At 32.3% G+C, this 12,972-nt stretch overlaps 1 protein-coding gene across 1 annotated transcript in view; it reads right to left on the reverse strand.

Annotated features, from left to right (window-relative positions):
- LOC114332289 (protein unc-13 homolog C) overlaps positions 1 to 12,972 on the reverse strand; it is a 354,800-nt gene that overhangs the window by 156,507 nt on the left and 185,321 nt on the right. The window contains exon 8 of the mRNA XM_050653285.1: positions 4,090 to 4,196. Coding sequence (XP_050509242.1) covers positions 4,090 to 4,196 — 107 coding nt within the window. The remainder of the gene's footprint in view (positions 1 to 4,089; positions 4,197 to 12,972) is intronic.

The raw sequence follows: 12,972 nt of genomic DNA on the forward strand, positions 1-12,972 counted from the left end.
AGCACAAAACCAATTGCAATAAAGACAGGAGTGCGACAAAGCGATTTCCTGTCAACAACACCATTCAACATAGCAGTAGAAGGATCAGTCAAGGCCAGCGGAATTAAAAGAACTATAGTCCACTCCTCACAAAAATAGTGGCATAAGCAGATTACATACGGTGCGTCCATAAAGTAACGCATAAATTCATTATTTCGTAAACCGGCGACTTTAAGGAAAAATCCCGACAGAGGTCGATTTTTATTTTTAATTTGCGATTTTTTGGCATAGCTGTAATACTAGTGACGTCATCCATCTGGGCGTGATGACGTAATCGATGCTTTTCTTAAATGAGAATAGGGGTCATGTGATAGCTCATTTGAAAGGGTATTAAATTCTCTATTCCATAATATAAACATTTACATAATTATTTATACAAGGTGTTCAAAAAAACATTTTATTAATTAAAATAATTGAGACAAAAAGAATAATGTATGTAATTTATCTAATTCAAAATACGTTTTAATGTTGTCAGAAAACAGGAAAAAATGTTTATTTGACAAATAAATATTGTTTTTCGCTTAAATTCAATGTTAAAACTACTCACCTGCCTCTTGCCAGTTTGAATATTTCGTTTAAGCGAAAATCAATCTTTATTTGTCAAATAAATTTTTTTTCTGTTTTCTGACAGTAGTAAAACGCATTTTGAATTAAATAAACTACCTACATACATTCTTCTTTTTCTCTCAATTATTTTAATTAAAAAATGTTTTTTGAACACCCTGTATAAATAATTATGTTAATGTTTACATTACTGAATAGAGAATTGAATACCCTTTCAAATGAGATATCACATGACCGCTATTCTCATTTAAGAAAATCATCGATTACGTCATCACGCCCAGATGGATGACGTCACTAGTATGATATATATTCCAAAAATTCGTAACTTAACAATAAAAATCGATCTGTTTCGGGATTTTTCCTTGAAGTCGCCGGTTTACGAAATAACGAATTTATGCGTTACTTTATGGACGCACTGTAGTGCTTATGGCAAATTAAGCACTGAGTAGGAGCCTAAAAAATAACGAAAGAAAAACAAAAAATTTACTCTGCTCTAGAAGAGAACATGAAAACGAGAGAAATCAAGAAAGAAAACTACATTTTTGAAAGAGTTCAACAATTAAAATATTTAGGAGTAATTGTGTAAGGAATACTAGCAGGGAACAAAACACACTGAAGATATCATAGACCAATAAAGTACAATAACTTATCCAGAAGTACAAAACTAAAAATCTGCAGTGTGCCTCACAGATAAAGATAAAGAAAAATTAAGAATATACGAAAGACAAATCCTAAAAAAAATTGGGTCCTATAAGAATGTAAAACGGAGAAATCAGAAGAAGAATGAACCATGAACTAAGAGACATGATGAAGGGAGAAGATATAATTAGATTCACTAAAGCACAGGGACTGAGATGACTATGATACATAGAGAGAAGAAAAACGACTTACTGAATAAGAAGGTCACTAGATGGAAGCCAGAAACTCAAAGACCAAGGAGAAGACCTAGAGAGATGGGAGGACCAGGTTATGATAAATGTCAAAATCCTGAAAATAAGAATCTGTAGGGAACTATGCGAATCAGAGAGCTTTAAGTAAGAGCGGCAAACGTTCCATTCAGAATGAAAAGCCTTGATGATTAATAGCAAACAAACAATAAGTTCATAAAGTAAAAACGTAGCTCTATCTGAATAATCCATGAAGTTTAGATCGCAAGAAGGAGAAAGCCAAATGGGAGTCGAGCATGTAGAAGATTTAGATTTAGACACCCCTCCTCCAAAAAAAAAGGTAAGAATTTTTACCCAAAGTTTATTACAAACTGTATACAAAATGTGTGAGAAAGAAAGATCAAGAAGCACATCTATACATTGTCCGATAGTCATTGTCACTTCTAGACTACAATCGAACCTTACAGATCAGGGCAGGCACGGATATAAATTTATTTATTTAAACGGGCTGCTGCCCAATAACCCAATAAGATTTAATAGCGGATATTATAATGTATTTATAGACCAGGGCTCATCTGTAAAAATATTAGCACATTTGGACGTTGAGAAATGACTCAAATTTTTTTGCAAAAATTGCTTGAAAATAAATTAAATAATAATATTTGGGTTATCCTCCCTCTCAAAAAGGTCCGGAACATTGTTTAAATAATCAAAATGTAAAAAAATGAAGGAAACATTCGATTTTTTTCTTCGTTTTTTGATTATAACTTATAAAGTATTCATTTCCGAGAAAAGTTGTACTAACATAAAAGTTGCGCAATTAAATTTCCTACAATACAGAATTAGTTAAAAATTTAAAAAAGAGTCACCCTTGTTGAAAAATAGCAATAATTGCGAAAATAACATACAAAAACAAGTATTCGCATTTTACGTTTTTCAACCATTTATGCTTCACTTACGACCTTCATATTTCACACAGAAAAACTGTATAATACAGTAAAATAACACTGTAAATTTCATTAAGATCGGTTTACTAGATTTTGCAAAATAAATTTTGCAATCCAGCTTTCGCAAAAAAATTCAATTTTTCAAAATATTACAGGACTGAAAATAAAGCAGAAAACAAGTTGAATTTTTTTTTGCTTATAGAACTGTACTGTACCTTTCATTTGCAATTTTGCAAAATTAAAATTGATTAACTACCACGGCGTCAGGAATTTTTTTAAGTAAACATTCATTATTGGTGCTACGCGCAGGACAGCCGATAGTTTGCTCTTGTTGGGCTTTCCAATGACCTTTGATAATGATTGATACATTTTAATTTTTATTACATTTCGGTATAAATAAATAAATTTGTTTATTGCAAAATAAAAACACATACTCTATTCTTTAAAATAACACTTTTATTAGCAAAAACTTTATTGTTTATATATTTTAACTTAGAGAATAAAAGTTTATTATTTTTAAACATATGCAATTGTTTAAACAATACTTCACAAACAATAATAAAATTAGTTTGATTTTTGTGGAATTAAAATATTAAAATACAACAAAATAAAGAGTAAGAAAATAATATATTAGATAAAGATTAGAAGAAATTTTGGTGGAAATCAACTTGTGTGAATCGAACACCGCTGTCCTGCGCGTAGCACCAAAAATTAATGTTTATTTTAAAATATTCCTGACGCCGTGGTAATTAATCGATTTTAATTTTGATAATTGCAAATGAAACCTACAGTACACTTCTATAAGCAAAAAAAATTTCAACTTGCTATCTGCTTTATTTTCAGTCCTGTAACATTTTGAAAAAATGAATTATTTTTGCGAACGCTGGATTGCAAAATTTATTTTGCAAAATCTATTAAACCGATCTTAATAACATTTACAGTATTGTTTTACTGTATTATAAAGTTTTTCTGGGTGAAATATAAAGGTCCTAAGTCTAGTACAAATGTTTAAATAACGTAAAATGCAAGTACTTGTTTTTGTATTGTTTTTTCGCAATTATTGCTATTTTGCAACAAGGGTGACTATTTATAAAAATTTTTACCAATTCCATATTGTAGAAAATTTAATTACGCAACTTTTATGTCTGTAAACCTTTTCTCGGAAATGAATACTTTTACAGTTATAATTAAAAAACGAAAAAAAAATCGAATTTTTCCTCAATTTTTTGACATTTTGATTATTTAAACAATGTTCCGGACCTTTTTAAAAGGGAGAATAACTCAAATATTATTATTTGATTTATTTTCAAGCAATTTCTGCAAAAAAATTTGAGTCACCTCTTAACGTCCATGTCAAAACAGATCCGCCCTGGACTATTATTCATTATTATGCGAACCGTTCGTTATATTATATTGTCGGGGAAACTTCGAATAATATTTTAAGTATAAATAGAAAAAAAAATAGTAAAATAAATGTTTATAAATTATGTTTTTAGTAAAAAGTGTGAGTGTAAATAAATCAAAAATAAAGACTAATAAATAAGTAAAAATGTTACACTACTATTCTCACAGCTGTTATATTAAATTATTTTTTGGTCGAATTCAAGCACTTTTGCACACTTTTAACCAACACCGTCTTGCCACCAACAAACCTGTAATGTTTATCTTCGCAGACCACTTGGAGGTTCCGTCCAACACCGATTGGTTCACCGCTTTCATGTGGCCCGCGTGGTTCTTATCCTCCACGCCAAAAACGTCCCTATACATTCATTGCAAAAGTCATAGAAAAGAGTTCAATGCCACAACACATAAGTCACATAACATAAAAAGGGTTTGTTCTTTGTAACCTTTTCTATTAGATGTTTTTGGTGTGTTGAAATTTGTGTGGAAGTTGATCGTGGTAAAAGAAACGAATGTAAAACGTGTTAACTGCTAGAATACAATTATTCTTTTATGTTCTATATGGGTAAAAAATGAGACTCGGCGCAATTTTAGCCCACAATTTATATAAAACATGCTGAACCCCGCAAAAACTCGTAAAAACCCTTAAAACCTTGGACAACATATTTTTGGGGATTTGAAGGTGTTTCGTCTAATTTTTAAATGTCAATCAGTTATTTCAAATTATATACAGAGTGAGTCTGTTATTTGGAATAAATTCAATAGTTCAAATACTAATTGTTTTTTTGAAAAAATGCCCAGACCCGTCGATTAGTATTTCAAATCGAAATTTTTTACATATAATAATAATGTATACAGGGTATCTCAATTTAGAGATATGACGTCATCGTTGATTTTCTTAAATGGCAACACTGTAATTTTGATAGCTATTTTGATAGGGTGTGTAAAGTTATACATAACTGCGAAATATCAAATTTTTATTCCCGACCATTTACAAGATCATAAAAAATAACAAAGTTGTGTCTGTAATTTGGAATAAATTCAATAGTTCAAATACTAATTGTTTTTTTGAAAAATGCTCAGACCTGTCGATTAGTATTTTAAATCGAAATTTTTTACATATAATAATAATAATGTATACAGGGTGTCCCAATTTAGAGTATGACGTCATCGTTAATTTTCTTAAATGGCAACATTTTAATTTTGATAGCTATTTTGATAGGGTGTGTTATGTTATAAATAACTGCAAAATATCAAATTTTTATTCCCTACCATTTACAAGATCATAAAAAACAACAAAGTTATGTCTGTAATTTGGAATAAATTCAATAGTTCAAATACTATTTGTTTTTGAAAAATGCTTACCTGTCGATTAGTATCTCAAATCGAAATATTTTACATACAATAATATTTTATACAAGGTGTCCCAATTTAGAGATATGACGTCATCGTTGATTTTCTTAAATGCAACACTGAATAAAAATTTGATATTTTGCAGTTATGTATAACTTTACACACCCTATCAAAATAGCTATCAAAATAACAGTGATGCCATTTAAGAAAATCAACGATGCCGTCATGTCTCTAAATTGGGACACCCTGTATACATTATTATTGTATGCAAAAAATTTCGATTTGAAATATTAATCGACAAGTCTCAGGCATTTTTCAGAAAAACAATTAGTATTTGAACTATTGACTTTATTCCAAATTACAGACTCACTCTGTATAATCTATAAAAAGCTTTGATTTGATCTATTTTGAAGTATACAAAATGTGGTGTTATAGAAGGATGCTTAGAATGGGCACAAAAGAAAACGAACAAGGAAGTGTTGCGAGGAATGAACAAAGAATACGAAATAATAAACTGAATCAAAATAAGAAAGTTACAATATCTGGGACAAGTAATGAGGAGGCGACATGAAATGCTAAAACTGATATATAGGAAGATATAAGAGGAAGCAGGAGTATAGGAAAAATGAGAGTGTCATGGTTAAAGAATTTAAGGGATTGGTTTAAATTCAGTTCTACAGAACTCATCAAAGCAGCTGTAGATAGAGTAAAGATAGTGATGATGATATCCAACCTCCGATTGTCAGATGGCACTTAAAGAATAAGAAGAAGAAGTATACAAAATGAGGAAAATGTAGTGACGGTAGGTTTGCATCAAGGCTTTTCACTGAGTACCTACCTGTGTAATCGTGTTATGAATGTACTGATACAGAAGGTGAAGCATGCTTGGGTCCTTGGTCAATGCTATTTGCTGATGATATCGTGATGTAGAGGACAGCAAAGAAATGTAGGAGAAGATAGGAGTTGGAGAAGAGCTATCGAATAAGAAGACTAGAAGAAAGATTAGTAGTTCAAAACGAAGTACATGTGGCTGAGAGAAAGAGGAATGGTTGGGGAGATAAAATTGCTTGAACAAAAATAAGGAAGAGTAGAAGAATTTGGAGACCTTGGCGCAAAACATAACGGAAAATAGGATATTAAATCGAGAAATTGCCCACAGGATACAAGTTGGTTGGTTTAATTGGAGGCGAATGAGCGGAGTACTTTATGATTCAAAACTCAGGGAAGCACTGAACCTCTCTCTTGTCGTTTTTCCATTACTAAGGATCGTGATTTCCTCCAATATTCCTAACAATGTTTCTCCATTGGTCTCTATCTTCAGCTGCTCTAAGAGCTTCGCAGAATGAGTTTCCAGCTGAATTCTTTATTTGGTCGGACCATCTAGTTGGTGATCGTCCTCTTGATCTTCTCCCCGGAACGTTTCCAGAAACATTTAATTTTTCCAAACTGTCGTCACCTCGGCGAACCATGTGACCAAAGAATTGCAGTATTCGTTGCAGACACATTGTGGACAGCCTTTTTTTAATCTTGAGTTGGTTTATAATGGAAACGTTGGTCTTATGAGCTGTCCAAGGTATGCACATCATTCTTCTCCAGCACCACATCTCAAAGGCATCAATTTTTTGGCGCTCGCATACGAAAAGAGACCAAGTCTTTGCTCCGTATAGAAATATTGAGAATACAAGGGCATTCACCAGTCTCATCTTGATGTTTTGAGAGATAGATCTGTCTTTCCAAACTTTAGTTAGGCGACTCATCGCATTTTTGCCATACCAATACGTCTCCGAACTTCTGTTTCACAGTTACCATCGTTAGTTATACTAGACCCGAGATAGACAAAGGTGTTTACTATCTGGTTATCCTGTAATATGTTAGTCAGTTGAATAGTGTCGAATCTGTCGACCACCATTATTTTTATCTTAGTTTTATTGCTTTCGTAATTTAGACCAACTTTATTGCTTTCGTACTCAACTCTTCGCAGGAGATCAAACATTTCTTGCTCATTTGCTGCTATAAGTGTAGTGTCATCAGCAAATCTTAAATTGGAGATTTTCCTACCAGCTACTGTTACTCCACCGGCCCATCCTTCTAAAACCATCCTCACGACATGTTCACCATAAATGTTAAATAAGTCAGGTGACAACACGCATCCTTGTCTAACAACTCTCTCGGTCTTAAATTGGTTTGAGGACTTATGATCTAGTCGGACTGTCGCCATATTGGACTGGTACAGATTTTTAATAAATGTCACCAGGTGCATTGGTGTGCCCATTTCTATTAAAATTGACCACATATTTATCCAGCTTACACAATCAAATGCCTTTTGGTAGTCAACGAAGCATATAATCATAGGTACTTGAAACTCTCTAGACTTTTCAATGAGTTGTCTCAGGTTCAGGATTTGTTCCCTTGTACCTGTACCCTTTACAAACCCCGCTTGTTCCTGAGGTATTTGGTAATGTAGATAGGTTTTTAATCTGTTTTTGATGATGTGCAACTAGATTTTACCAGCATGTGTTATTAGTGAGAGTGTGCGGTAGTTTTCACATCTGGTAGTAGTTCCTTTTTTGTGTAGGGGGATATAAGTTGAGGTACACCAATCAGATGGCCATTTTCCTGAATTCCAAACAGCGACACAGATAGAATGAATGATATGTTATCCTTTGTCACCTAGTAATTGTAGTATTTCACATGGTATTGAATGAATGCCTGAGGATTTATTTCTCTTTTTTGTTGCGCTGAATGGAAAGATATAAAAAAGTGTGGTGAGACCTGTGTACGACGGTTAAGTGTGGCCGTGGCCTATTAAGACGATTCAGAAAAAGAAGATGGAGGTAGCTGAAATAAAAATTTTACGGTATATACCGTGTACTACGAAAGTGGACAGGATCAAGAACGACTTAATTAGGAAAAGAGCCAGGGTGACAACAATCTCAAAAAATATTCAAGAACAAAGACTACAATGGTTTGCTCACGTTATACTTAGAAATGAAAATTATGTGAGACGACGGATAGAAGTTGAGGTATAGGAAAGAGATAAATTCTGAATTTGATGGAAAGTGAGGTATAGAAATTCTAGAAGATGAAAGGACTACATGGCAGGAGACTTGAGAGGGAAATGTTTAGGCAAAAAAGAAATGAATGACGAAGAAGAGTAAGGAATAGCGATCCCTGGAAAGAGAACAGCTGAGGAAGGGGAAGAAAAGTTGGATCAGACAACGAAGGAAACTACAAGGTAGCACTAAGAAGACCTGGGATGAGACGCTTAACCAGGAGATATCGATAGAGGGTATGTATGATCTAGGATAGAAACTTGTAGAGAATTTTAATTTGGAATCCTACCTCGCATTGGTATAAAACGGACAAAATCAAAGAGAATCGATGAATACTGACATTAACAAAATCATAAGATTATTTAACTCAGAAAGTCTTCAACTTACAAGAGAAGTAAAGAAGTCCACTATTTTTTTACAGTATTTTGATCTAAAAATCAGGTACATTTATCGTCTTTGTTATCATATAAAGAAATATCTGGTACCCAATAGTTTTTAAAGAAGAACACAATAAATAATAATACCGTAAAAGTTACAACTATTTTCTTTTGTTTATGCTACAATTACAAAAGAAGCAAACAAATAACCAACATTGTCATTACACACATATTTATCACGATCAATTTCCACACAAATTTCGAAACACGATAGAGTCGATTTCCATGTACTAAAAAACGTGTTAATAAAACAGCTACAACAAGTCCAGAAACGATAGAGTTAGAGTTGAAAAGTGTATCTATTAGTCGCATGCATCAGTTTAGTGACATGCCATTTATGTATGTAGAAAAATTGTGTTATCTGGAATGCAATAGGTTCAATTATACGGCAAAATGTACCTGAATTATCTTTGTGGGCGTTGGAGGTGGGAGAATGTTGTTGTGAATAATAAAAAAGTGACAAACAAACTCAAATTTGACATTTTCTTTACATAAACATTATTGAAAAAGACTGATATGTTTTGGTGTACACTTATGACAAATGAATGATTGGAAAAAGAAAAGTTTTTTTGAAGTTTGTAATAGTTATATATGAAACAGTTCGTGAAGGATGCTTTTTGCGAACGCACGCGATGTTTAGAGCACGAGCGACAGCGGTGCGAGTGCTATACAGCGTAAGATCGCAAAAAGTACTTCTGTTTACTAAAAGTAAACAAATAAAAAACTGTAACTCTTCGTCACTGGAATTCATTTCTATTCTACAATTTTTAGAACTTTGACATTTAAAAATTTTAACTTCTTTCAAACCACAAAACTGTCAAAACTTGTGTTGTAATTTATTGCTCACATGTCATCAGTCATCACCATGACAAGTAGGGGAGCCCAAGCGGGGATTTTTGCGGTTACTCGAGCTCGTCAGATTATCATATGGGGAGAAACCTGGTACCCTGCAGATGTACCTCTACCATATATTTGCTCTTAACTCAGGGGAGTTCGTTAAGGGGGGCCCGAAAAAAAATCTATCCTTAAAAAAACTCGAAATTGTCAGATTAAGATAAGGTAAGTTAAGTACATGCAAAAGAGTGTATATTTCAAAAATCTGACGATTTGAGCCGGGCGTAAGGAAATGGGCGAGTCCCAAAATTTCACAAGAAGAAAGCGAATATTTCGCGAAATGAATGACAGATCGAAAAACTAAAAAATATGTGCACAATATATTTTTTAAAAATATATCGAATGATACCAAACACGACTTCCCACGGAGAGGGGTGGGTGGTAAATTTAATATTTTAAATACGAATCCCGCGATATTTCGCGAAATGAACATGAGATCAAAAAACTGTAAAATACACTTATTTAATATTTTTTAAAAATATATCGAATGGCACCAAACACGACCCCCCACGGAGGTGGGGTGGGGGTTACTTTAAAATCTTAAATAGGAGCCCCATTTTTTATTGCAGATTTGGATTCCTTACGAAAAAATAAGTAACTTTTATTCGAAAAATTTTTCGAATTATGCATAGATGGCGTTATGATCGGAAAAAACGGTTGTTGGAAATGGAAAATTAAATTAAAAATGGCATGCGCCCACTAAAATGGAAAATGTTACTTAACTTTTTTTGGTTTTAAGACCTACTCTTCACAACCCAATAGGTCTCCAAAGCGCTCGAGTGACTGCACATTTAGCATACTTTGCTCCCCTACCATAATGACAGTTTTCACAAACTAAAATTTATCTACTCTATGTCATATTATATATAAGTTTATAGTTTGTGAAAACTGTCATTATAGATAGCTGTACATGAAGGATTTAAAGTGTGCGTGAAGTAACAATGTATTTTAAATGGGACTTACTTTTTCGCACTGTTTTTGCGCACATTTTCATATAATCAAATATCCTTAGTCTAAGCCAAATATAAAAAAAATGTCTTTAACTTTCGCGTTGTCATGGTGATGACATAATGAGCAATAAATTACACTAAAAGTTTTGACAGTTTTGTGGTTTGAAAGAAGTTAAAATTTTTAAATGTCAAAGTTCTAAAAATTGTAGAATAGAAATGAATTCCAGTGACGAAGAGTTACAGTTTTTTTATTTGTTTATCGTAGATAAAATATTGTATGAAACTGTGCGTGAAGTACTTTTTGCTAACTTACGCGATGTATAGCACTCGCCCCGCTGTCGCTCGTGCTCTAAATATCGCGTGCGTTCGCAAAAAGCATCATTCACGAACTGATTCATAAATAACTGTTAGTAAATTCCTAGCTAAGCGCTTTCGGCTACAAAACCATCTTCAGAGCTATGGTCAAAAATTAAAAGAATAATTTTAAAGAGGGATCCTCATATTTATACAGAGAGGGGCAAAATTATGGAATAAATTTATTTTCTCTAAAATCAACGATTTTGGAAATAAACCCCGAAACAAGTCGATCGTTATTTTTGAATTATCATTTTTTGGCATATATATCATACTAGTGACGTCATTCATCTGGGCGTGATGACGTAATCGATGATCTTTTTAAATGGGAATAGGGATCGTGTGATAAGTCATTTGACGGGTTGTTCAATTCTCTATTCAGTAAATTAAAGATTAACATCATTATTTATACAAGGTGGCCAAAAAATAATTTTTGAATTAAATTAATTGACGTAAAAATATAATGTATGTAATTTATATAACTCAAAATACATTTTACTGCTGTCAAAAAATAGAGAACAAAATAAAATGTTTATTTGCACAATAAACATTGCTTTTCGCTTAAATTAAATGATCAAACTGCCAAGGGGCAGGTGGGGGGTTGTTTGACATTTAATTTAAGCGAAAATCAATGTTTTTTTTGTGAAATTAACCTTTTTTTCTATTTTCTGAAAGCAATAAAATGTATCTTGATTTAAATAATTTATATACATTCTTCTTTTTGCGTCAATTAATTTAACTCAATAATTAATTTATTTTTTTTGCCACCCTGTATAAATAATGATAATGATGTTAATGTTTATATTACTAAATATAAAATTGCATTACCTTTCATATGAGCTACCACACGACCCCTATTCCCATTTAAAAAAATCATCGATTGCGTCATCACGCCCAGATGGATGACGTCAGTAGTATGATGTATGCGCCAGAAAATTATAATTTAAAAATAAAAATCCACCTGTCTCGGGATTTTCTCCAAAATCGCTTATTCTAAAGAAAATTAATTTATTCTATAATTTTTCCCTCACTATATACACTCACCGGCACAAAATTCCGCCACTAAAAATTTTTGATTAAGTTTGACAATTTATAACTTTATTATTTGTACTCCAATTTTCAAGATTCTTGTATAACTCTACAGGTATATGTATTAATATCGTTTTTTATTATTCCGGTAAAAAAAATTTTTTGTTTAGATGCCATTATACCGGGGTGAATGGAAGTGTATTTTCTCCTAACTTTAAAAAATTCTGTGGAAAAATTGAAGGGCTGATTTTCTTTCATACTCCTTTCGTATTATCTCGGAGCCATCACTAAGATTTTGTTTTTTGAATTATCCGAAAATCTCTTTTCTTTTAAAAGCTGTTAATTAAAACACTGCTTTGAAGGTTTACTTCGTTAAAAATATGAAACCCACTAAAATTAACAACACAAAACAAAATTAACAAGAAAATAAAACAATTCAATAGCGGGTATGTCCACCTCTTGCAGGAACGACTGCTCGCGACATCGAATAAATAAGATGTGTTAGTTATCCCTGCTTTAATGAATAGCCCGATTTTCCTCTACCAGGGCCATAACTGTGCCAAATTTGCTGGATGCCTAGGATGACGGCGAATGGCTATTTTGAATTCATTCCATAATAGACCAGGGCGCATCTGTAAAAATATTAGTACATTTGGACGTTGAGAGGTGACTCAAATTTTTTTGCAGAAATTGCTTGAAAATAAATCAAATAATAATATTTAAGTTATCTTCCCTCTCAAAAATGTCCGGAACATTGTTTAAATAATCAAAATGTCAAAAAATTAAGGAAAAATTCGATTTCGTTCTTCGGTTTTTGATTATAACTTTAAAAGTATTCATTTCCGAGAAAAGTTATACTGACATAAAAGTTGCGGTATTAAATTTTCTACAATATAGAATTGGTTAAAGATTTAAAAAATAGTCACTCTTGTTGCAAAATAGCAATAATTGCGAAAAAACTATACAAAAACAAGTATTCGCATTTTACGTTTTTCAACCATTTATGCTACACTTAGAACCTTCATATTTCACTAAGAAAAATTTTATGATACAGTTAAACAATA

This window comes from Diabrotica virgifera, chromosome 6, assembly GCF_917563875.1.
Source record: "Diabrotica virgifera virgifera chromosome 6, PGI_DIABVI_V3a".
Lineage (NCBI taxonomy): Eukaryota > Metazoa > Arthropoda > Insecta > Coleoptera > Chrysomelidae > Diabrotica > Diabrotica virgifera.